Consider the following 25,763-nt stretch of genomic DNA (forward strand, 5'->3'; position numbering starts at 1 on the left):
ATGAATAGTGTGACAGCTGTATCAGACTCCAGTCACTCCTTTCCCATTTTCTGGTATTTTTTCCTTTTCAATGTTTCACTCTTTGAATATAAATAACTTGAGTCCTAAATATTACATATTTTCAAGTGCTATAACTTGCAGGGGAATGTCCTAGCTATTCTGTCAAACAGGAAATATTTACAAATTAAAAAAATATTTTATTGAAAACAAGTTACATTTCAGAAGAATGCTTCTGTTTATAAACAGCATCTGACTTAGCTGTCTGAAAGATTTGTAGAGCTTGGCCAGTCCATTCATTCTTCCACCCAACTGAACTTGGCCAAGTTCAAACAAACCAGGCAAGAATGCCAGAAAATCTCAACTTTATTTGGTGAATTTGGAATTCATCGAGTCACATAATCATAGTATTTGGTAGGAATAAAAAGTTTGGTCTAGAAGGAGCACAGGTAGAATCAGTGAGCGCAGGTTCTAGTCATCATTAACAGTATAGCAGGGTGTCCTCTGTGAATCGTTTTAACTTTTATACTTCATCCACAAATGACCATAATAATATTTGCCCCATCAACCACAAAAAAACATTATGAGAGTCACTTAAGACAGCTGTTTGAAAATTCTTGGAAAAGCATGAAATATCATATTTACTTGCTAGCAAAAGAGAGACACATGGAGCAGAGACAACATTCCCACATTGTTCCAGCCAACACCATTTTAGATTATCTAATAGTGTACCACCCTAGACAGGTAAATGAGCCTAACCAAGATCACTTAGCCAACCGCTTCAGGTATGTGAGTAAAAACACTTGTTGTAAGCTTTTGTGATTTTATGAGTTTTTTTAAATGAAGCATTCCTGTTATAGTAGATAACTAATAAAACTACCTCCCAAGCTTTCACTGTAATGTAGGAATAAAAAAAGTAAATCAGGGAGAAATCTCTAAATTCTTTTCATCCAAAACTGAAAACATAACAATCATGTGTCTGGATAATATTTATGTTATAAAATATTAGAGATGTAGGGATATCTCCAACTGAGGTTTAGAAAAGTAAAATAATCACCAGATTAAGTAACAGAAAAAATTACATTTGCTTTGGTAATATAATCACACACAATATATACTTTGTCTAATACTCAGAATCTCTCTAGATATAAGTGAAAGTTATTCAATAATAGTTGTAACTCATTATTGAAAACCTTTTGTCAGATCTCTTAACTGATAATGAGTCCGGTAATTTTTTATTAACTTCTGCCAATTTTCTTTTTTTTAATATAATTTATTGTCACGTTGGCTAACATACAGTGTATACAGTGTGCTCTCGGTTTTGGGGGTAGATTCCTGTGATTTATTACTTATATATAACGTGCAGTGCTCATCCCGACAAGTGCCCTCCTTGATGCCCATCACCCGTTCCCCCCTCTCCCCCGCACTCCCCAATCAACCCTCAGTTTGCTCTCTGGATTTAAGAGTCTCTTATGGTTTGCCTCCCTTCCTCTCTGTAACTATCTTTTCCCCTTCCCTTCCCCCATGGTCTTCTGTTAAGTTTCTCAAGTTCCACATATGAGTGAAAACATATGATATCTATCTTTCTCTGCCTGACTTATTTCACTTAGCATAATACCCGCCAGTTCCATCCATGTTGCTATGAATGGCAGGATTTCATTCTTTCTCATTGCCAAGTAGTATTCCATTGTATATATAAACCACATCTTCTTTATCCATTCATCAGTTGATGGACATTTAGGCTCTTTCCATAATTTGATTATTGCTGAAAGTGCTGTGCCCCTATGAACCAGCCCTCTGTATCCTTTGGATAAATTCCTAGTAGTGCTATTGCTGGGTCATAGGGTAGTCCTACTTTTAATTTTTTTGAGAAACCCCCACATTGGTTTCCAGAGCGATGGCACCAGTTTGCATTCCAACCAACAATGCAAGTGGGTTCCCATTTCTCCACATCCTCGCCAGCATCTATTGTTTATTGAGTTGTTAATTTTAGCCACTCTGACTGGTGTGAGGTGATTTCCAATGTGGTTTTGATTTGTATTTCCCTGATGATGAGTGATGTTGAGCATCTTTTCATGTGTCTGTTGGCCATCTGGATGTCTTCTTTGGAAAAGTGTCTGTTCATGTCTTTTGCCTATTTCTTCACTGGATTATTTGTTTTTCAGGTGTTGAGTTTGGTAAACTCTCTATAGATTTTGGATACTAACCCTTTATCTGATATGTCATTTAGTTCTGCCAATTTTCTGATGGAACTGCTAGTGACTACAGTGAGGTAGTTGTTTAAAAAGGGGGGTAGAGAACAAACGCAAAGAGAGTTGAGTTCACTTAACAAGAAATAGAAACTCAGTCAGTCTAGTGACTGCATGATGCTAACAAAATCATGTATTCAAATTAAGTTTTAACTTGATGCCTTAATTGTTCTGTTTTATCCTGTCTTCCAGCTGAGTATGGTCTCAGTTCCATTCACTGCTATGTTAAGCATCATTCCACATTTGGGAGATAGAGGAGAAGAACACCTATTGCATTTTGCTCTTGAAGAGAAGCATAAGGACCTCCCACTGCTTATGGCACCACTGACCTAGTCATCTCCCAAAGACCTCACCTGGTAATAGTATTACATTGGGTATTATTATTTCAACATATGAATTTTGAGGGAACACATGCAGACCATAGCACTATTTTTATTAAATAGCACTTAACACTTAATTGCTCAAAAACACAGTTATTTTGATTTTTAAAAAATTATTAGAGAGGCTCAGTCGGTTAAGCAATGGACTCCTGATTTCAGCTCAGGTCATGACCTCACTTGTTAGATCAAGCCCCGTGTTGGGCTCCTTGCTGACAGCATGAAGCCAGCTTGGGATTCTCTGCCCCCCAAACCCCTTCCCATCTCTCATGCTCACATGTTCACACACGTGCACTCACACTCTCAAAATAAATAAATAAACTTTAAAAAATAAAAGATAAAAAATAATTAGATCCCTAACTTTTCCTGAGCATGCATCCCCATCTCTTTGGAACTTATTAACTTTAGAATCTTTTATCCTTCAAATTTTCTGTGCCTTCCTTAAGGACAGGGAATCTACCTGATAAAAAGCTTGAGTTCATGTGTTAATGAAATGGTCCAGAAGAAATGGCTGGTCAACCAATCGGAGTTACCATTCTTGCTTCCCATGTAACTGAGTTACATTATTAACAATGACATTGAGGATTTAAGAACCCTTATCCCCTATAGTCTAATCTCCACATACAGAGTAATTCCTTTGAAATGTAAGTCAGATCATCTCACTTAATTGAGATCTTACTCAAATTCTTCTGTAACATCCCATCTGTCTCAGAGTAAAAACTGAAATCATTACAATGGCTCTATAAAAATTGTTAAGACTTGCGAAGCTCTATGTGATTTGGTACTTGGCTACTCTTTGACCTCATCTCTGACCATCATGCTTTGTCCTAGGCTTTCCTTAGACCTGCCAGTTACACTTTCTCCCCAGGACCTTTGCATCTGCTGATTTTTTCTGTCTACAGATCTCTTCTCATATAGATTTCTGCCTGGCTTCCTTCCTCAACTCCTTTACCGTCTTTGTTAAAATGAGGCTGGCCATCTTCTATAAAATAGCAAAATCCTCCCTCCTCTTATCTTGCTTCATTTTTCTCCATAGCACTTATAACCACCTGACAAGTTGTGTATTTATTTGTTTGTTTCTTTATGAAATGTAAGTTCCAGGAGGGCAGAAATTTTCATGTCTTTTTTCCCTGCTGTATCTGATCCCAATAACAGTGCTAGATACATTTGGTATTCATTAAATACATGGTGAATGAAGAGACTTCAAAACTGTCTTCTATAAGCAAGCAACTTTAGTAGTAAGAAGAGAAAAGAGCAGAATCAAAGTAGTTCTGCTGGAAGACTGCTTTCAAGTCAGATGGTTGATCAAGGGATGCATTTTAACATAAACTGCCACACATCTAGACAGAGTCCAGTCCTTTTAAATTGCAGAATTTCATGAAATGTTACAGCTACTTCTAAAGTGGGTAGACAGAGACAGAAATAAAGACACAGAAAGGTTGAAAGTTATCTGATTTCCTGCCCCAACACTCCTTTCCTCCCTCACAACAAATGTGCTTTCTGTGTACTAGGATGGATTTAATGACCATCTTTTCGTTATTCGAAATTGAATCTAATGCTAGTTTATATTCTCCAAAGACACAGTAGTTTTCCTGGTAATGGATTTTGAAGATCTTAGATCATGCTTTTGGCAATCATTGTTAACTTTGTAGTTGGAGTGGGTAAGCAGCATGTTTGTAGATTAAACAATTCCCAGAGTGCATCTCAAGGTAGATTCTGAGAAGTGAGGCAAAAGCATGCTTACAACTAGTTAGCATGAAAATAGAACTACATTTCCCAGATTACATCTCCAGGTGGATTCTGAGGAGCAAAATCATGCTCAAAATTACAGCTAGCATGAAAACAGAACTACATTTCCCACAGTGCATCTCTAGGGAATTCTGGGAAGTGTGGCAGAGGCAGCAACGGTCCCTCTGAGGAAGGGAAGCCCTACTTCCCAGGAACATTAGACGTTCCCTGGTTTCTGCTGGTTCTTGAGGCCTAGGAAGGCGCCCTCCCCCAACAAAATTCAGAGTGAGTACAGTGGAACAGAAAACTGTTGAGTTTTCAAGTGCAGGAGGGAGGCATAATCAAAACTTGAAAAAAATCTCTCAGTCACAGCATTCTGTAATTTTAGCGTAGTCTCTCTTCCTTCTTGCAGAAACCAGGGAATGACCACAGTTTTGCCTGGTAACTGAAGCTAATATGTTTCTGATACTTTATTGGAGAGTCATTTCAAAATGGAATTTGTTAACTTCTTTGAGTTGTGCCTGGATTATATTTGAATAAAGGGAGGAAACATTATTTAGAAAGCAAACCATAAAGCTATTTAGTGAGTCTTTGAAATCTGTATCCTCAGTTTTGCATATATCCTCATTCCACTGAGGTCCACAGTAATGAATAGACAGTCTGAAAAGGGCTCTCTCAAACACTACCAAACTTCTTTGTAGAAGTAACCACAGAGATTTGAGATGGGCTTTTTCTTCATGTTGTAGTACTTTATAAAGTAATCTTTCTTCAGTTAAGATGAACAGGATGAGAAATGTGGGAATTATTTATTACAGGAAGTTGAGAGAAATTGTTGACTCTTAAAAGCCTTACCTCCTCATTGGATAGTTTTTGGCAAAAAATAATATTATCTTTCATCTCTGTCAGTCTTTGTACTTTTTAAAAACATAAATTGTACACAAATGTTAAAAAATGCTTTCCCTTTCCCATGTATTTCTCATCAAAACATGGGTTTTTTTTGGCACCTGGGTGGCTCAGTCAGTTAAGCGTCCGACTTCGGCTCAGGTCATGATCTCATGGTTCGTGGGTTCGAGCCCCGTGTCAGGCTCTGTGCTGACAGCTAGCTCAGAGCCTTGAGCTTGCTTCAGATTCTGCCTCCCTCTCTCTCTGACCCTCCCCTGCTCATGCTGTATGTCTCTCTCTCTCTCTCTCTCTCAGAAATAAATAAAACATTAAAAAAATTTAAAAAACAAAACAAAACATGGGTTTTTGGAGGCAGATAGTTTTGGGTTTGAAACTGCTGCTTTCTAAATTATGATTTCAGATTGGTTAAAGCTTTATCTTCCTCATTGGTAAAATGGGATAAATTCATTCATTCATTCATTCATATATATTGTTTTACACCATGATAGGACAGTGCTAGATGCTATAGGTAGGCAAATATATAATCCCAACCCTTAAGGAGTTTGCAGTATAATGGACCTGACAATTAGTATGTGAAAACTTAACATGATTATAATACACTTTAGATCCATTTGCTCTCCTTTCTTCTGCTGTGAGAAGTGAGACAGAAACCAAGCTCTGACAAGCTAGGTAACAGCCCCAGGTCACAAATTCAGTTAGTGGGGAGCCTGGAATAAAAGTCCAGAACCTCTTCAGTTGGAGATACGCACAGGTACTGTAAACAAAATAAAAGGCAGGCCTGAGTTTGTCACCTAATACAAAATACCAGTGTTAGTATATTTTTCCAAAACTTATTTAGTGAGTAGTGAACTTTTATCCCTAGCTTGCCATCGGGCATAAAATACAATAGTAGTTGCCAATTCAAACAAAAACAGCTATTTTCTTTGTAATGCGGCATTTGAGTGTCTGGATGTGAGGATAGTAGGAGGTTTACCAGTTGTTTTCCACCATGTTTACTAAAGGTGAGCCCTTGAATCAACACACTTTGAATAAAACATCATACCTAAGATCCCTAAAAGAGTAAAGAAATCACAAACCATTTAGAAAAAAAGCAAAGTTTCCCTGCATTAGATTTCTGAATAGTATGGAGCTATGAGAAATTACATTTTCATCCTAAAAGTAATTCATATATCCTCCTTATGGTTAAAAGAGCCTCTTTTTCTCTACTGAGGTTCAGTCTTAAGGACTGAGCTCACAGAGAAGAGCAGTACATATAGCAGTTGGTTCCTATCGTGCGTTTCTGTGGTCACAGTATGGAAAATGTACTGTAAAATATTCTAAAAACTAGAATGATTGAAATGCTGGTGTAAAACCACAGTAAATAATGAGCATGGGACACCAAACAATTTGAAAAGGGGAACTGTAACTGTTAAATCTCAAAACACTCCCAAAGTCTATAGTTATCAAAGAGATATAACTTGAAAGTTCTCCTTTTTTTTTTTTTTTTTAAAGCAAATACTACCGAATCTTTTTAAGTGTGGCAATGTGTAGAAAGAGCCATAGGGGGTAAAAATAAAGAAAGAGCCATAGGATTTTAAATTAAATTTTGTCCTAGCAATTCTACTTTGGGAAACTTAAAGAAGTAAGCTGAAAATATCAGCACACAGGTATTTAGTGGTATCTTATTTCTGGTAATCTAAAATAAAAAATTGGGAATGTTTAGCAAAATAAGGATGAGTCTACCTGAATGTAGTATTATGTAGTTAAAAAAATTGTATAGCTTATACGAAAACAGAAAATTCCTTATGACATGTTTTTTGAAGGCAAGTTGAAAACAATGTGTCCTCTAATTACAAATACATAGAAATGGCATGTGTAGAAAGATTAGAGAATGCATATTAAATTATAAGTTATATTTATGTGGTGATATTATGGATGCTCTCACAATTCTATTTTCTAGATGTCCTATAATGTAGTTATGTTAATTTTATAATTAAAATGAGCTATTTAACAGAGAAATACAGATAAAGCTGATTTTTAAGGAAATCATTTTTTCTTCTTTGACTTTTAAATAATCTCTATACTGCTTTTATAGAAGATGCGTATAAAAACATACAAGGGACCATTTAGAAAAGGAATTAGACTTAATCTTTATCTATTAGATTTACTATTAGATTTACGGCTGCACCAATGAAGTTACAATTCTCAGTTAAAATAAGTCTGGTTTTCCTCTTGATTGTTAGTATGTTTTCAAAGCTACATTAAGAAATTGACTATGTTTTTGGGGCGCCTGGGTGGCTTAGTCGGTTAAGCGTCCGACTTTCACTCAGGTCATGATCTCGCGGTTCGTGGGTTCGAGCCCCGCGTCGGGCTCTGTGCTGACTGCCAGCCCAGAGCCTGGAGCCTGTTTCAGTCTGTGACTCCCTCTCTCTCTGACCCTCCCCTGCTCACGCTGTCTCTCTCCTAGAAATGAATAAAAACATTTAAAAAAAAAAAAAAAAAAGAAATTGACTATGTTTTTTATAAGCTCTGTGACCATCATCCTGTGAGTAGCTGACCACGATAATCTACAACTGGCTAAAGTTAATTTAGTAACAAAAATTAGGTAAAACATCAGGCAGCCAGTGGGCCACACAGATCATTTGGTATAGCTACAACCAAAGAGCTCTTGGCTCTCAGGATTCAAAGAACTCACTAGAGGAAATCCTTTTGGCTCCTAGGGAATGTGGTGAGGTACTCCTAAGAACAATGGCTTGGAACTAGCCTCGTTATGCAGTGAGTCCCAGGAACAACTACTTATTACCTTTATTTTATTGTAAAAGGAGTATATACAAATGCTTAGAAAGTTTTTTTAAGTACAGAAATGTATAAGTAAATGTCAAAATTATAAGCACCCTTTTCAGTCCCTTTCTCCATCCTACTCTTCCAAATTAGTTGCCTGTTAGCGATAGTGATTTGGAATGTTCACTTCTAGTCACCTTAAGAATACAGATAAATACATATCCAGTTTATGTTTACTGGTATGTAAATGTCCTTTTCTTTATAAATTAATTAGATCATGGTAAACCAACCAAATATTACTTGCTTTTTTGCTTAATCATATGTTCTGAATATCTTTTCCTGTTACTATGTAAGTACATTTCCACTGTTATTTTCTATTTATTTTTAAGAGCTGTATATTATTCCCATTTATTATACTTTTCAGTTAACGTTCCTGTACATATCCTTTCCTTCTTAGGATAAATTCCTAGAGGTAAAATTGCTAGGTAAAAGGGATGTTTATTTAGCATTTTGATAGATATTCCCAAATTGCCCCCCAAAAATATTTACATTCTCAGAGCTTGTACATGAGACATACACATATGACATGTACATATATGAGAAATGTAAATACATTTCTTCTAGCATATCACACAAGTCTTTGGGTTATTAAACTAGGGATTATGTTTTTAATACTCTCCCAGGATATTTTGTAACCCACATTATCACATGTTGTCTTCTGGGAAAGTTATGTTTGTTTTCTCTCTCTTCTGCTAGAGTCGCTTGACAGCAGGTTTTTCATCTGGTACATTTTTGTGTTCCTTAAAGGACCTTGCATAAAGTCAGCTTTCAATAAACACTTTTTGTTGAATGTCTTTAGCTAAATATATTTTACCCTTGGCGAGGACGTAGATTGTAGCCAAAACTGTCCAAGGATTAGTCATCAGTGATTCACAATTATGCAACCAAGAAGTAAGCCTAAACTCAGTGATTTGTTTAGTGTCAAAGCTTGCTTCCCTTGGGCATGGTTAAAAGGGTGGTTGGTTATTTAACTGTACTGATTTTCTCGTTTCTGTGGAACTTCTTGACTTTTATTGCCAATGTGAAATGTACTTTTTGTGGAGAATAAAATACTTACTGATATACAATTTAAAAGGAATCACCTTCTACAGAATGGATTTGTAAGATACAGAATTTTTTCCTCTCACAATGAGATTCAAAAATAGAAAATATCTTAGATTCATGTAGATTTGCATAGCTGCCTTTTGAAATATTTTCCTAATGGCCATGATTTTATTTTTTTCTTGTCTATAGGATTATTCTTACTTCATTCTCTGAGGGACTCTGGTTTTCATTTGTCCTGAGAAACTTAGTTCCATTACTCTGGAGACACTCCCAGGCTTACCTGTCTATTAGAGTAATGCTAGCCGCTGTAATAAACTTCAAAAATTCAGTTGCTTAATATGGTAGAAATTTATTTCTCCCTCACAAATAGTCCAGAGTGGTGTGGTGGAGGGGGGTTTTTGGTTGGCAGGTGGCTTTTCTCCATGTTGTGATTCAAAGATACAGGCTTCTCTGTCTAATGACTGCCATTCTGGAGTCTTCTAAGTAGGAAGAAAGAGGATGGAGAAGGCATACCCATGTCTTAACTGCTTCGGCCTAGAAGAGATACACATCACTTCCATTCACATTCCATTGTTAAGACCTACTTTTGGCCCTGCTTAGATACAAGAGTGGAGAGAAACATAGATCTTGGGGCTTAGCAACTACATTCTAGCAATAATTCCTCAGTATAGAAGGAGAAGCATGTATTTTTTATGGATAGTTAGTGGATTCTTACAATAACCTACTAGGTAGGAAGAACAGGTTTCAATTTTGTGGCTTAGAAAAGAGGTACTGAAAAGTTGAAAACCCATAGCTAGTTAGTGGTAGAAATGCAATTTAGAAAAGCCAGATCATCTGACTCCTATTCAGTTTCTCTTTCCTTAATATTGAAAACTAATCCTATCCTGGCTTAAAGTGTAACCCTTTTGGTGATTCATTATTTTAAACTGCATACTATGACTTTTTTTTTTTTTAACTCCTCTTTTCTCTAAGGACCTGACAATGTCCTTCTATTGTGGAATTGCTTGCAGGAGAAAATCTTTTTGGTGCTATAGGCTGCTGTCAACTTATGTCACTAAGACCCGGTGAGTTGTGACCAACCTGAGCTCTGATTATTCTCTCTTTGGCCCATTAAATTATAAAATATAAATATCTCAAAATCCTATATTGAGAATTAAGGATGCATGGTTCAGATTTACATACGGGGTGCCTGGGTGGCTCAGTTGGTTAAGCATCCCACTCTTGATTTTGGCTTAGGTCATGGTCTCATGGTTGATGAAATTGAGCCCTGCTTTGGGCTCTGTGCTTACAGCACGGAGCCTGCTGGGGATTCTCTCTGTCCCTCTCGTGTACACGTGCTCTCTCTCTCAATAAATAAATAAATAAAAAGATTTACATAGAAGGATGTTCATTGCAAATTATTTATCATTGGAAACATTCTAAACAAACTAAATTTCCCATAATGTTCAAAATATCTGACATATTTAGTCCTATTAAGATAAGAACTTTGTTTTTCCTGCAATGGTACCCCTAGTGCATAAAACAATACCTGGTACAGAGAAGGCAATAAAGGATTGTTGAATGGATGAATGAACAGTAAGGGATAAATTAATTAAATTATGGTATGCCCATATGATGGAATGAAAAACTATACTGAATAATAGTTCATGAAGTTTCCTGAAAATAAGGTGATAACTCTAATCCCCTCACCCCCTAAGAAAGAACTAAACTACCAGTGAAATAGACCAGAAAACAAACAAACAACCCCCACCCCCACCCCCAAAACAATCATCTATACCAGTATAGGAAGATGGTAAAGGACTTCTTTGTCACAGCCTGGGAAAATTTGAAATCTGTGAATCTGAAATTACTATCCTGCTCTCATAGTTTTGGGGTTTAAATGTGCACCATCTGTGTTATGGACCCCAAACCCAACCTAAAAAAAGAATGTTAAGTAGTAGTCCTAGACTTCTAATACCCCTGGGCACCTTGCAGAAGCAAATATAAAATTCCTCTGAAGAGATACAGTCCTAACCAAGGCTTCCTACATAAAAAGCTCTGCCAATAGGAGTGCCCAGTACAAAATTTAAAGACCCCCTAAGCATACACTTTGTCATGAACAGGAGTGAGAAAACAAAATTGCCGCACTTATTTTAGATACTGTTGGGCATTTAGGTTATTTGCGGTTCTCAGGCTGAGACTCTGAGAGCAATAATTGAGTTACCGAACAATTATTGAATAGCCTAAAAAATGACTGTGTTAAAGTGATTTAAAAATAAGTAAAAAAATCATGAAAGAATGAAATTCTATCAATATTAAACACACACACGGTGTGAAAAAGTGTTAAAGAAAAAAAGGCTACAAATTAGTAGGTATGGTTCTGAACACACCTATGTACGTATAGATACACAATAAGTAGTTTCAAGAATTCCCAGGTGTAAAGAGTGATCATCTCTGAATGGTGAGATTCTTGATGATTTCCCTTTTTTGAACAAATTGCTAACTGTATTTACTGATATTTACTGATGACTTTTTACTTTTATAAATAGGAAAAAAACAGTTTAAGTCTGATAATCTTAGTGTTGTTTCCATGCTATTATAACTAAAGGAGGAAAATGAATTTTTAAAATTAGTGTTCCTGATCAAGAAAAATGTAAGGAACTGTTTGGATCTCAGTTCCAGTTTCAGTGAGGCCTCGGGTTTAAGAACTTAACCTGGGTGTTTTTGTAGGTGTTTTGTTTTTTAGGGTCATTAGGGCAAAGCACAGGTTGTACCACTCTTACTGTTCTCTTAGGAAGGCAACGGTGTTCTATTGTTTATATTTGGTAACTTCTGAGTGGCACATGTCTCTCCTTTGACATGCATTAAGTGTTTGCCCCAGGAAGCCGCAGTCACTTATGAAAGGTTTAAAAATACCACCAGTATTAAGATCTCAGGTTTCTTTGGTCTTGTGTTCATAAAGAGCTCATTGTAACCCTCTTTATCATACAGTCAAAAATAGGTTCTGGGGCGCCTGGGTGGCTCAGTCAGTTGAGCATCAGACTTCCACCCTGGTCATGATCTCTTGGTTCATGAGTTCGAGCCCAGTGTCAGGCTCTGTGCTGACAGTTCAGAGCCTGAAGCCTGCTTTAGATTCTGTGTCTCCCTCTCTCTCTGCCCCTCCCCTACTTGCACTCTATCTCTCTCTCAAAAATAAAGGTTTAAAAATTTAAAAAAAAAAAAAAAAAAAGGTTCCTAAAGAGGCCCTTGGGGCACATTTATCATTTTGCTTTGCAGTTTTATGTTGAGCTAACACTGCTGATGTTACAAAAGCTCCCAGATCCTACAGAAAATATAAACTGTGTTGCCCACTTAAGTGGCAAAATCTGCCATAAATCTGAGTCTGTTTGGGGGCTTTTAACAGGTAAGAATGGTTATCACTAAGGCTCTAGAAGGAGAATCCCACATTCAGTACCCCCAGAATCATGTGGACCCTGACCTGATTTCCAAGGCTCTTGAAGTGATAGACTTAGGTCATCTTTAATGAAGGTGCTTGAAAAGCCTGGAACTGGATCCAATACTATTTCTTCTAGAGAAACTAATGATAGGATGTTGTCTTTTCTGCATTTGTATTTTGGCTACCGAAAATATTACACTTATTAATAAATAAGTGTATGTCATGTATGGGCTTCACTTTCCCATTAGTGGTCTTTTCAGTAGAGATAAGGAGTTAATGGTGTCCACATGGGGGCGGGATGGTAGGGACTAGATGTTTGAAGCTAGAATGCATTGAAGATAAAATCTGCTCTTTATAATCCCTCGGTTGAATGAGAGTTACTTAAGTTATAGTGTTTGCTCTTTGTCTGCAATAATAAAGTCTGCTCCCATCTCTAGGTATTCTGTGGTTGATGTTTTATCACTGTACTTGTTTTTGTTTCACTCCACTGCATGTAAATTCTTGCCTCACAGCATAATATTGGCAAAGTTCCTTGAGGTTCAATTCAGTAAATATTTATTACCCTTGAAGTTCAATTCAATAAATATTTATTGAATCGAGCCACTCAATATGCTAATTACTGGAGACACAGAACTAAGGCTGACCCTGTCCTGAAGGAGATCATAGTCTTTCAGGGGAGACAGACAAATTAACAAATAGTATAACAGAAGTGCAACCAGAGAAGCATGGGCAACATGTACAGTAGCACAAAGGAAGGAATGAATGATCGCCTGCAGCCAACTAAAACCCTTTTTAGAGCAATTTAAGATATAATATAAATATAAGGAAATAACTGTGGTAGGAGAGGGATGCAGGGACAGAATTATAAAAGGTGAATGGTATATAAGTAAGTGTGGTTTTGTAATTCTTTGATTATTTCCAAAATACAGGTATTTATTTGAACTGAAGGAAGACGATGATGCATGTAAAAAAGCCCAGCAGACAGGAGCATTTTACCTCTTTCATAGCCTGGCTCCTTTGCTTCAGAAATCAGAACATCAATATCAGGCTCCCCAGCATAGCCTACTAGGTAAGCCCAAAGAGGACCTGTAGAATAGACCAGCTCGTGGCCATTAAGGAAAATTCCATCCATATCAAATCCCTGAGAAAGATCTTTTGACTTTAGAGTCCAGATTTTTCAAACTGTTTCTGCCAATTAATAGTGTATAAATCTGAGTTGTCCAAATATTATTTGGTGATGGTATGAACCAGTACTGCCTTAAACAAGGGGTTAGCGAGATTGCTGTCCAAATCTGAACCCACCACTTGTTTTATAATGTAAATATTTATTGGAACACAGTCATGCTCATTCATTTACATGTTGTCTGTGGCTGTTTTGGCACTAGAGAGGAGAGCAGAGTAGTTGTGACAGGGGCCACATGGATCACAAATCCTAAAATATTTTGCCAAACTCTGCCTTAGACCAGTGATTTCCAGCCTCCATGGAGTTGCACACTGTTCCGCTGCTTAAGATCTGCGTCAGGACTTCATTTCTTCTAGAAGGGTCAAAATAAGGGGCGCCTGGGTGGCTCAGTTGGTTAACTGTCCGACTCTTGCTTTTGGCTCAGGTCATGATCTCACAGTTAATGAGTTCAAGACTCACATTGGGCTGACAGTGTGGAACCTGCTTAGGATTATGTTTCTCTCTTTCTCTGCCCCTCCCCCACTCATGCTCTCAAAAGAAATAAATTTTTTTTTTTTTACAAATAGTTTATTGTCAAATTAGTTTCCACATAACACTCAGTGCTCATCCCCACAAGTGCCCTCCTCCATGCCCATCCCCCCCTCCCCCCCACATCCATCAGTCTTCAGTTTTTGTCAGCATTCAAGAGTCTCTCATGGTTTGCAAAAGAAATAAATTTTAAAAAATTTTAGCAGGGTCAAAATTAAAGGTGATTTAAAATTAATTTGTTTTGAGAACTCTTTTAGGGTATGTAACTAGGCATATCTAAGCCATTGATATTTGGCATTCAAGGTACTCTCAGTTTTACATGATATCACTGTACACTGACTTCTAAATTTTTTTTTTTGATGTTTTATTTATTTCCAGGAGAGAGAGAGAGACAGCGTGAGAAGGGGAGGGTCAGAGAGAGAGGGAGTCACAGACTGAAACAGGCTCCAGGCTCTGAGCTGGCAGTCAGCACAGAGCCCGACGTGAGGCTCGAACCCACGAACCGCGAGATCATGACCTAAGCGAAAGTTGGACGCTTAACCGACTAAGCCACCCAGGCGCCCCTACACTGACTTACTTCTAAATACAAAGCCCATGAATTTCCTCCATGGGTCAGATGTTGGAGTACTTGGATAGTTTCTAGCAGTGCAGAAGAGTGTAAGGATACCATCAGAAGGCAATGTTATGTTGTATGATGAACAAATAAACAGAAATCCTTCATGCAGAGAAGGACAGGTTTTCTCCCTAGGAATCACTTGTAGACTGGGATCTCAAATGAATTATCTACCCTAGCCCATACAAGCAGCAGAATCTGGAGACGAAATCACATATAATTGGTTTGTTCTCTACCATTTTAAGCATGACATATGTTTTTTTCCAGTGCCATACTACATTAACTATCATGTATCTTTTGAACTAGGGGATATGCTCCTTTCACAATACATTCACATGAGTCCACTGTTACACAGTAAGAATTCATTCCTTCTTTAAACACTTTAGGTGACTGATGAGAGGGTGGAAGCCTAAAGAGATTACAATGCTAACTAGCTGTAGGGCCGTAACTAGAAGCAGGTATATCTACTTCAAACTGAAGTAGAGGATTTCCTATGAGTCTAATATGGCTGTGGTGATTTAATTAAAACCTTTGTTTTTCTTCCTTCTCCTTTTCTGTTTCTTAGAGCTGGAAAAGCTCCTGGCTAAGTTTGGACAGGACACACAAAGAATAGAAGATTCCGTGCTGATTGGATGCTCCAAACAGCATGAAGCATGGTTTGCTCTGGATTTAGGTCTAAATAGCTCCTCTTCCATAAATGGTATAGAACATTCTTCCTAATGGGCACTTCCCAGTTGTGCTGAGACTTTGGGGTTTCAACATAATAATAACATTTCAAAGAAAATTTTGAGAATACCAAAAGGTTATCAACTTTGTATTCTTAAGTTAGGATATAAAAAATCCTACCATCTACTATCATTATCATTTAAAGGAAAGTAAAGAACATTTTAACACCTTCTCAGTCAGGTGGTAGGTAGAGATGTTTACTGTATTATTCTCAGTACCTTGGTACATTTTATATTTAACTGTTTCATAAGCAATGTTTTAAAAATTCATGACATTGTTCTTAGCTCAAGTGAAGAAACATGTTCCCATGCCTTAGCTCAGGGTCTTCAGACCTGCACTTGGGAACCAGTTTGGTATAGGTTCACAGCTCCTATTAGGCTTTCCTTCTCTCTTTCAGGGTCTAGGTGTAAATGTAATGATGCTGGAATGAGGTGCAGATAGCCCAGAGGTCCCATTTTACCTCTTTTCAAGGGATAGTGTGTGGCTATTGCAAATATTCTTATTACTCTGAAGAGGATCTTGAGAAATACTATGCTTTAATGTTTTTCAAATTTGCATCAATATAAGAATCACCTAGTGTTTATTAAAAATAAAGATTTCTGGCCTTCCCTCCCCTGCTGTTCAGAATCTCCAGGTAGGGGCTTGAGAATGTATACATTGTTTATTTTCCCTAGTTAAGTCTTATTAGGTGAGTCTGGAAAACACTGTTCTAACAGGTATACTTGAGAGAGGCCCCAAGGCAAGGTTTGGCACTTGTTTCATTTCATTCTCTTTTCTCATTTTCTAGCTTCCTTACAGAAACCAGAAATGGAGACAGAGCTCAAGGGGTCTTTCATTGAGCTAAGGAAGGCTCTCTTTCAGCTGAATACAAAGGATGCCTCTTTGCTGTCCACGGTAGATTCTGACTTCTCAGTTCTGTAGGAAATTTAGTAAAGCAGTGTTGATGGGTGAATACATGCATGCATATACAAGGCTAGAATGACACTTGATTTCCTCTTGTGCAGATAGATCAGTCCTTCCTACAAACGTTGGCTAGACAATGTGCTGTAGGAAGCTCGCTTATTCTTCTTTCTTTTGCCCTTATTTTTGGCAGGACAATTTTCTCCTGAGGACATGCAGATCTATAGCAGTCTGATTATTAGCCTCATGTTTTTAATGAGCCACAGCATAACATACATCATCATTACTCCTATGAGAAATTATTTTGTATTGCTTTAATGATACCCTCACAGCTTTCAATGTCACTTGCTTTAAGTACTTTTGGTTTTTCATTTAATTTTTTTCTGCAAATATATTTTTTAATGTTTATTTTTTGAGAGAGAGTGTGAGCAGGGGGAGGGACAAAAAGAGAAGGGGACAGAGGATCCAAAGCAGGCCCTGCACTGACAGCCACAAGCCTGATGCAGGCTCAAAATCATGAACTATGAGATTATGACCCAAGCCAAAGTCCAACATTCAACCAACTGAGCCACCCAGGCACCCCTGCAAACATTTAATGCACTTAGATTACAAAGAGGAAAAGGGAGCAAGAAAGAAACGACATCGAGGTGAGTCACCAAAAAATTCTTACAAAAGTCCAGGCTGGATGCAGCCCCCAGGAACCAAGTCACCATTGACATTAGAAATTAATGTAAAATTTTACAAAAGTCTGCTCATTGCACCATTCAGGTTCTTGTATGAAGGGAGGGCTTTTTCTACAGGGCTTATAACAAGAACCCAAATACCTCACCTGGCACAGAGAACCTGGAAGCCAGAGAGAAGACAACTGGATTAAAAAAAAAAAAAAAATCAAGGGCGTTCTCTACTGGTGTGCCCTGTAGAGGTACCACCCTTCAGGTTTTTTCTGTGCTCTCAACTCCATCTCAAAACCCAGTCCCACGGCCCTGTGTTTATTTTTTAAAATGCTCAAGCCCTTTAGACTCTTCCCCAAGGCATCCTAGTCCGTCCCCTGAAGCCTTGCCTTTGGAAGAGGAAGAGAAAGGCAAGAAGTTGCTCATTCAATTTAAAAAGACACCTCTATACGTTTTTATTTGCAAAAAAATTCCACCCTCATTGGGGAGGAGTACATGTTGAGGTGTTCCACTTATTGGAAATGTCTAAGTTAGATCATAAGTGCATGGGGCATTCATTATAGTATTTTATAATATGTATTTAAAATAATTTTTTAAAATATTTTTATTTATTTCTAGGAGAGAGAGAGAGACAGCGTGAGCAGGGGAGAGTCAGAGAGAGAGGGAGTCACAGACTGAAACAGGCTCCAGGCTCTGAGCTGGCAGTCAGCACAGAGCCCGACGCGGGGCTCGAACCCACAAACCGTGAGATCATGACCCAAGCGAAAGTCGGACGCTTAACCAACTAAGCCACCCAGGCGCCCCTAAAATAATTTATAATACACTTAATGTTTATTTTTGAGACAGAGAGTGACAGAGCATGAGTGGGGGGAGGAACAGAGAGAGAGAGAGCGGGAGACATAGAATCCAAAGCAGGCTCCAGGCTCTGAGCTGTCAGCACAGAGCCCGACATGGGGCTCGAACTCACAAACCGCAAGATCATGACCTGAGCTGAAGTTGGATGCTTAACTAACTGAGCCACCCAGGCACCCCCAATTCATAATACATTTAAAATATACTTTCTTTTATTCATATTTCAGATGCTAAAGGAATATGTTCAGGTAGTTTTCCTTGTTTTTAGTTTAAATAGTTGGGGCGCCTGGGTGGTTCAATCAGTTAAGCATCTGACTTCAGCTCAGTTCTTGATCTCATGGTTCGTGAGTTCGAGTCCTGCCTTCAGGTGAGCATGAGCCCCACTTCAGGCAAGCTCAAGCCTCGTATCAGGTGAGCCCTGCTTCTTTCTTTCTCTGCCCCTCATGGGATTTTCTATTTCTCTGTTCCTTGCTCACTTACGCCCTCTCTCTCTCTCTCTCTCAAAAAAAAAAAAAAAAAGTAAAGTTTACACATTTAAAAGTAAAGCAATAACCATTTAAAGTCGGGGATCTGGGGGCACCTGGGTGGCTCAGTCGGTTAAGTGTCTGACTACTGATTTCAGCTCAGATCACGATCTCATGAATCATGATTCATGAGACTGAGACCCAAGTAGGGTTATGTGCTGACAGTATGGAGCCTGCTTGGGATTCTCTCTCCCTCTGTCTTTTTCCTGCTTGCACTCTCTCTCATGTTTAATGTTTAAGAAACATTAAAAAAATAATAAAGTAGGTGAGCTGGAAAGGGATTGGCTTTTCCCTTTGAGTTACTCTAAATACTAGGCCCAGGACTATTATAGATGAGCTCCATATTCTCCAAATGAAACCAAGCCCATCTTCGTATTCCTAGGCTCAGGCTCTTCTCCGTTGGCATGATGCTCATCAGTTCTGTAGCAGAAGTGGGCAGCCCACCAAGAAGAATATGGCTGGTAGCAAGCGTGTATGCCCTTCCAATAAGATCATCTATTATCCACAGGTAAGCACTGCTTTAAAAGGACAGTAATACAAGAAGGCTATGCACTACTCTGTCCTGGGGATAGAAGCCTGTACAATTAAAAGGCTTTCCTTAGTTATCCAATCCTTCATCCCACTAATAGGCCCCAAAGCCCTAATGTCTAAGTTTCTATCCCCTTTTCCTAGGTGGCTCCTGTGGTGATCACTCTGGTGTCAGATGGGACTCGATGCCTGCTTGCCCGCCAGAGTTACTTTCCCAAGGGAATGTATTCTGCCTTGGCAGGTTTTTGTGACATAGGTAAGGAGTTTAGGGCATATATAGATGACTGGAGGACACAAAAGTTTAATAATAGTAGGTATTTAAAGAAATACCTTATTGCCACAGTGGTTAGAGTATTAGGCACACTCCTCCCTATCATGTCAAGGAAACTGCCTCTGGGGCACCTGTGTGGTTCAGTTGGTTGAGTATCTGACTCTTGATTTCAGCTCAGGTCATGGTCCCCAGGTTATGCGATGTAGCTCTCTGTTGGGCTCTGTGCTGAGCATGGAACCTGCTTATGATTCTCTCTCTGGGGTGCCTGGGTGGCTCAGTTGGTTCAGTGTCTGACTCTTGATTTCAGCTCAGGTCACAATTTCAGTTTGTGGGATCAAGCTCTGCGTTAGGCTCTGGGTTGACAGTGTGGAGCCTGCTTGGGATTCTCTCTCTCCCTTTCTGTCTGTCTCTCTCCTGCTCATGCACACTCTTTCTCTCAAAAATAAACATTAAAAAAAATAACTGCCTTCTGGCATTATGATTATTCAATATTAGGCAAATTTTCAAGCATAAAGCATAGCTGAAAGAATTCTAGAGTTAACACTCACCCATACACTTACCACCTAGATTCCATAATTTCTTTTCTTCATTTACTTTATCACATATCTATTCTATCCACCTGTCAATCCACTTTATTCTTTGATGCATAGTTTGCAGACATTAATACACTTCTCCCGAAATATTTCAGCATGCATTATATTAACTAGAATTCCACACGTATTTACAGGTTGTTTTTTTTCTTAGTCTGTTGGGGTAAAATTTGCAAATAGTGAAATGTGGCATTAGAATTGTATTAAAGCTGGGCACCTGGGTGGCTCAGTTGGTTAGGCATCTGACTTTGGCTTGGGTCATGATCTCACCGTCCATGGGTTCAAGCCCTGCCTCTGGCTCTGTGCTGGCCACTCAGGGCCTGGAGCCTGCTTCAGATTCTGTGTCTCCCTCTCTCTCTACCCTTCCTCCACTTGCACTCTGTCTTTCTAAAAAATAAATAAACATTAGAATTGTATTAAAGCTGAGGTCAGCAGTAGCCTCTCCCACTCTTATTTTCTATTATAATCAAATGACTAGTCTAAGTATTGCAGTTTAGCACCCAACCCCAGACTTGATTCCTGCTGTTATAGAGACTTGGGATTTAGGGTTCTCCCAAGAATACGTCATTGAAACTTTGGAGCCAGTTTGTGCTCCTTTCACAAATGGGCATCTGTATCACCCTTCCTGCTGCAGGGCTGTCCTGAATTAATCTGAGTGCTTATAGGTGAAAGTCTGGAAGAGGCTGTCCGGAGAGAAGTTGCAGAAGAGGTGGGATTGGAGGTGGAAAGACTGCAGTACTCTGCATCCCAGCACTGGCCATTTCCTAATAGCTCACTCATGATTGCTTGTCATGCAACTGTGAAATCAGGGCAGACAGAGGTAAGTTCTGATGCTTCCCTTCGGCTGTGAGATTTCCTTTGCTTCACTCAAGTTGGTCAATAGGCATCTGTCTGGTCCAGCATTGTCTACAGTATACAAAGGATGTGTAACGTGATTTGGTCACTTGAGGAATTTGCAATCTTATAAAGGAAACAATCTTCATGAAATTCAGAGTACCAACATAATCACCATTTTTCCTTATCTGCATCTCAGTCATGAGACAGTTGGTTTTTTATCATCAGGACCTAACAGAGTATCTTGCACAGAGAAGGCACAAAATAAATATATCAAATTGAATGATGGATTTCAGGATGGGTTTTATTGTTCTAGTCTGGTAGGATGTTGGGGATGAATTATATAAACTCCTAGGAACTTCTGGTAGAAAGGGATTTAGATGTTGCCTTACCCAGCCTCAATTTGCTCTTTGGTAGCATCCTTGACAGATGGCATCATGGGCACAGGTTCCTACCTGTGTGTTTCAGTTTGCACAGCATTCATAATACCTCATCTGTCTCAGCTTCCTGTGGGTGTATTCGCATTGCAAAGAAGATACCATGCTTTTGATTATCACTAATTATCCCTTATCCTTTAATGAAGAGTAATTATTCAAAAAAAAGAAGAGTAATTTTATGTTCTTTTATACACTCAATAGGGGTACAAAGAAAAAGAAGAATTATTTATATATTACAGCTTACTGTTAACCACTCTTCAGTATTTCAGCTTACAGGATTTTCTTTTTTTTTCTGAGAGAGAGAGAGACAGCGTGAGCAGGGTAGGGTCAGAGAGAGAGGGAGACACAGAATCTGAAACAGGCTCCAGGCTCTGAGCTAGCTGTCAGCACAGAGCCCGATGCGAGGCTCGAACCCACAGACCGTGAGATCATGACCTGAGCCGAAGTCGGATGCTTAACCGACTGAGCCACCCAGGCGCCCCAGCTTACAGGATTTTCAAGATGCACTTTTTTCTTTTTCACTATTTACAAAAATAAATCTCTCACTTTTTAATTATGCCTCTCTTGCTTCTGTGCAATATCTAAAATTATTTTTCCCCCAGCCTGTAGATCCCAGATATTGCTCAGTTCTGGAAACGTTTTCTCACCTTTGGCTAGAGTATTCTAAACTTTATAGCTTCTAACCTTACATCCTGTTTTTCTTTATGTCTTTTAGATCCAGGTGAACTTGAGAGAACTAGAGGCAGCTGGCTGGTTCAGTCATGATGAGGTGGCCACAGCCCTGAAGAGAAATAATCCATACCCTCAGCAACAGAATGAGACATTCTGGTTGCCCCCCAAGTTAGCCATTGCCCACCAACTGATTAAGGAATGGGTAGAAAAGCCAGCCTGTTCTACCCTGCCTGCTTAGCTCAGGTTGAGACATCTAGATCCCTTCTTGGTGTCTTGGGAGGGGCATAATGGAGATCACACCTGATAAAGGGGAGGTGACAAAAGGCCATCTCCAGGCTAACTTCATACTAAGGCAGAGTGGAAGGTGATCCTATAGCGGGCTGCCTCTAACAGCAGTGTTAAGGAAGTTCCTATTCAAAGGCAATCAAAAATGCCAAACTGATAAGATGACACTAATCAAAATCAGAGGGAAGTTTGAAGCATTAGTTTGGATGTAGGCCTTTGTTCACCCATTTTCACTGACGACTTGGAAGCAAACATTTCAGCATGTATCTTGTTAATGCTGGATTTATACTAACTGCCAAAATGTGCCTGATATAATTTTATCTTACTATTGAAAATATATAGCAAATCTCAACCTACTCCTGACTTTTCATCCTCACAGAATTAAGAAAAATAGTATAACATGGTATTTAAATAAAAGTCATATTTAAGTCATCCGAAGGGATGAGGAAAAGTGGGAGCCAAGGTTTTCCTCAGAGTCTCTGTAATAAATCAGATGCAGTGATGTTTTGCTGAGGTAATTGCACGTCAGTGGAGCTTAAGATAGTTAAATCTTTTGCTGTTAACCTGCTCAGCTTGTGGACCCAAGGAAAAGATGATCACTTTGCCATGTCTGACTTCCTAAATGTACAATAGTCACCGCCATTTGCATACCTAGTTAAGTGTTCTAACTTCACCTAAGGGATTAGTGAGGATGAACTATTTCTTGAGTTTTATTGAATAAATTAAATGTAGAATTTCTCATCATTCATGTATGTCATTCTATACCTCATCACAGGAGAGAAGAATTTATCTGGAGGAAATAAAATAAATTTCCACACCTTGGTTCAGATGTATTTTTCTGTTTTATGAAGTGAGGAAACTGTAGAAAGTGAGAACTGGGGACAGGGAATAGGGAGGGAGAAAAGCTGTCTGTTAGTGTGATAAACATTTAAGTCCAGGTTTCAAATGTGGAAGAACTGAAGCACTGTACAGAAGAAATACAGTTAGAGATCTGTCTGAAAAGAGGAATGGATGGGAAAAAGTTGTATCTTGGGATGATTTTAGAAACTAATTTATGACAAAAGACAAAAGTGCCAGAGACCCTAACATTATTCACACATCAAAGTCTATAGGACTATGCAAAAGAGATTCTAGAACTAGACAAGATGAAGCACTGAATTTCCCTTTGATCCTAAAAGGTCATTTGCTCTTGCCATTGCCAGCCAATCATCAGTGCTTTGGAGAAATCAAAGTGCCTTCGTCAGGAAATGTTGAGGGATAGGATGTGATGGGTCTTGATTGTCCTGTTAGGTTGGCAGTTTGCCCTGCCCTGAACTGAACCCAGCATGTAGAAGGGAAAAGTACTCTCGAAAGAGAGGTCCTGAGATTTCTTCATATCTTGCAGTTAGAAGAAAACAGTTCAGGGTCCATGTGTATTACCATCTCCCAATCTTTTCAGTCTCTATGTGGGTGTGTTTGTGAGCACATGTGTACACATCCTCCAATCTGAAAATACTGACAGAAAGGGGAGTGTGCAGGATTCCTGGTTATGAGTTTCTCAAACTTACCATGGAGTAACTGTTTGCTTTTGGATTAATGTGTTGTTTTGGAAAAGAAAAGATGAGAGAGGCTAATAGAGGAGCTGCAACATTGAACTTTGTTTCCTGGCAGTGAGTAGGGAGAGGGCTTTGCTTCTTAGAACTCCAAGGATATCTGAAAAGTGAGGCAAAAGAGGGCAGGGTTCGGGTACTGGAAATGGCAGATAAATAAAAGGAACTTTGGTACAGGGCCTACCTGGATAGATACTATTCATGTGGCAATGAGTTATGAAGGTGCTAACAATATAAAAGCCCATTCAGTTCATGAAGCAGAATAGTGAAAACAGGTCAAACATTAAAACAAATGTATCTGCCGCCAGAGTGAGCCTGGCTCAAAGTCATTTCTGGTAATTGGGATAAAAAAGCAACTCATTCATTCCTTATTTTTGCCTTTAACCCTTAACAAAGATACACTTAATGTTCTAAACATGGAGTGTGTGAATCTCCTCTCAGGGCTCTCCAGGAGCTTGATATTCTCTCTCCTGCGGACTTCAAAACCTTTTATGTACCTCACAGTCATCCAGACTAGAAATGAGCACAATCAGACGCAATATTTATTTAAGAAGAAAAAAGAGGTGAGGCGTACTGGTTAATCTTGCATCGGCTTACTTGTTGGTCTGTGATCGGTGTCATCAGGCAGCTGTACTCCCATGCTTTGTAAAAGGTTGGAAGCAGGTCCTGCCAGGCCAGCTTGGGAACTATAGGATTCCAGTATGTTTGAAACCAGGTTCAGGTCTATATCCACCGGTGTCATAACAGACCCTCCTGCACCAGAATCTTCCTCATCTGAATTATGACCAGAAGTCTGAGATAGAGGTTCCTTATTATGGAGAGACAAGAACATTATGGGATAGTAGGCCATTAGGTTGGATGGCAGTTACAATAAAAACTAAACAATGTAAACTTGAGTTCTAAATTAAAAGAAATTTCTTATCCTTAATGACAGAAAGTAAAAAAGTCTAATAAACCTCACAATTTAACATACACATTAGAATGTGGTTCCAAAGATTAAAACACACTTCTTTCTAGGAAAAGTTTCATAAATTGGACTTCTTCCAATATATGTATATTCATATATATAAAGGAACCTATTTTTTTTCTAAATGAAAGAAACTAGATTTCTTTTTCTTTTTTTTTCTCCCAATGAAAAAACTTTTAAGTAAAAACCTGAGGCTATGTGAAGTCCAACCAGAAAGATTCTGAGTTGTCATCTGAGCCTCTGGTTTGGATGGGGAAAGGATGTGAAAGACTGTAGTCTGATCTATAGACCCTTAGTATCTTTGCTATTCAAAGTGCAGTTCATGTGTCAGCAGCATGTGCACTGCTTTGGTGCTTGTTAGAAATGTAAAATCTCAGGCTTCACCCCAGACCTACTTAACCAGAATTTTATTTTATTTTCTATATTTTACTTTACTTCTACTTAGATCTTTGGATGGTTCATATACATATTAAAATCTAAGATACACTGCTTTAAACTTTTTTTTTTTTGGTGTTTATTTATTTTTGAGAGAGAGAGACAGACCATGAGCAGGGAAGGGGCAGAATGAGGAGAGATACAGAATCTGAAGCAGGCTCCAGGCCTCCAGGCTCTGAGCTATCAGCACAGAGCCCGACGCAGGGCTCGAACCCACAGCCGTGAGATCATGACATGAGCCGAAGTCGGACACTTAACTAACTGGGCCACCCAGGCGCCCCTAAGATACACTGCTTTAAATAAATCTAACAATATGGTTTCTTGGTTTCTATGAGGTTTGGGCAATAATGGAAGTGATTCTAGTTTAAATGTAGTTTAGATGATGAAAGCAAGGTGAACAACATTCATTAAGGGCCTTACTATGCGTTTTACTGTTGTCTCATTTGGTTCTCATGTTAATTCTACAACATAGGGATTATTAGTTAATGGACATATATTCACAATGGGTGGCACAACTGGATTTCTCACCCTAATCCAGAGGTTCCACTCTTTCATGTCTTTGAGGTATAGGTTAGATACTGCTGGTATAAAAACTAGGATAAAAAAGAGTGGAAGATGAAGTCTT

The 25,763-nt window shown here is 38.7% G+C and overlaps 2 protein-coding genes across 4 annotated transcripts in view; one reads left to right on the forward strand and one right to left on the reverse strand.

The window, feature by feature from the left end:
• Positions 1 to 4,511: 4,511 nt before the first annotated feature.
• Positions 4,512 to 22,980, forward strand: NUDT13 (nudix hydrolase 13). Its single transcript, XM_039235227.1, has 9 exons — positions 4,512 to 4,636; positions 10,091 to 10,182; positions 13,463 to 13,602; positions 15,423 to 15,557; positions 16,371 to 16,477; positions 18,913 to 19,038; positions 19,203 to 19,314; positions 20,585 to 20,739; positions 21,906 to 22,980. The coding sequence occupies exons 2-9, from the start codon at positions 10,100 to 10,102 to the stop codon at positions 22,098 to 22,100; spliced, it is 1,053 nt and encodes a 350-aa protein (XP_039091158.1). The 5' UTR covers positions 4,512 to 4,636; positions 10,091 to 10,099; the 3' UTR covers positions 22,101 to 22,980.
• ECD (ecdysoneless cell cycle regulator) overlaps positions 9,475 to 25,763 on the reverse strand; it is a 43,209-nt gene continuing 26,920 nt past the window's right edge. The window contains exons 14-15 of one of the 3 annotated variants that reach the window (XM_039235224.1): positions 24,334 to 24,544; positions 9,475 to 9,652 (exon numbers count right to left, since the gene is read on the reverse strand). In XM_039235224.1, coding sequence (XP_039091155.1) covers positions 9,639 to 9,652; positions 24,334 to 24,544 — 225 coding nt within the window. In that variant the 3' untranslated portion in view covers positions 9,475 to 9,638. Of the gene's footprint in view, positions 9,653 to 21,908; positions 21,972 to 24,256; positions 24,545 to 25,763 lie in introns of those variants that run through there. The other 2 variants (XM_039235222.1, XM_039235223.1) reach the window with 2 other exon arrangements.

Source organism: Hyaena hyaena, unplaced genomic scaffold (assembly GCF_003009895.1).
Source record: "Hyaena hyaena isolate Hyena2069 unplaced genomic scaffold, ASM300989v1 scaffold_97, whole genome shotgun sequence".
In the NCBI taxonomy this organism is placed as follows: Eukaryota; Metazoa; Chordata; class Mammalia; order Carnivora; family Hyaenidae; genus Hyaena; species Hyaena hyaena.

What these genes read in the sequence shown, in the direction of transcription:
- NUDT13 (XM_039235227.1), top strand. Translation starts at nt 10,100, where the DNA reads ATGTCCTTCTATTGTGGAATTGCTTGCAGGAGAAAATCTTTTTGGTGC. An exon ending in TCCCCAGCATAGCCTACTAG is followed by an intron (nt 13,603 to 15,422) that starts GTAAGCCCAAAG and finishes TCTGTTTCTTAG; the next exon opens with AGCTGGAAAAGCTCCTGGCT. An exon ending in TAGCTCCTCTTCCATAAATG is followed by an intron (nt 15,558 to 16,370) that starts GTATAGAACATT and finishes CTCATTTTCTAG; the next exon opens with CTTCCTTACAGAAACCAGAA.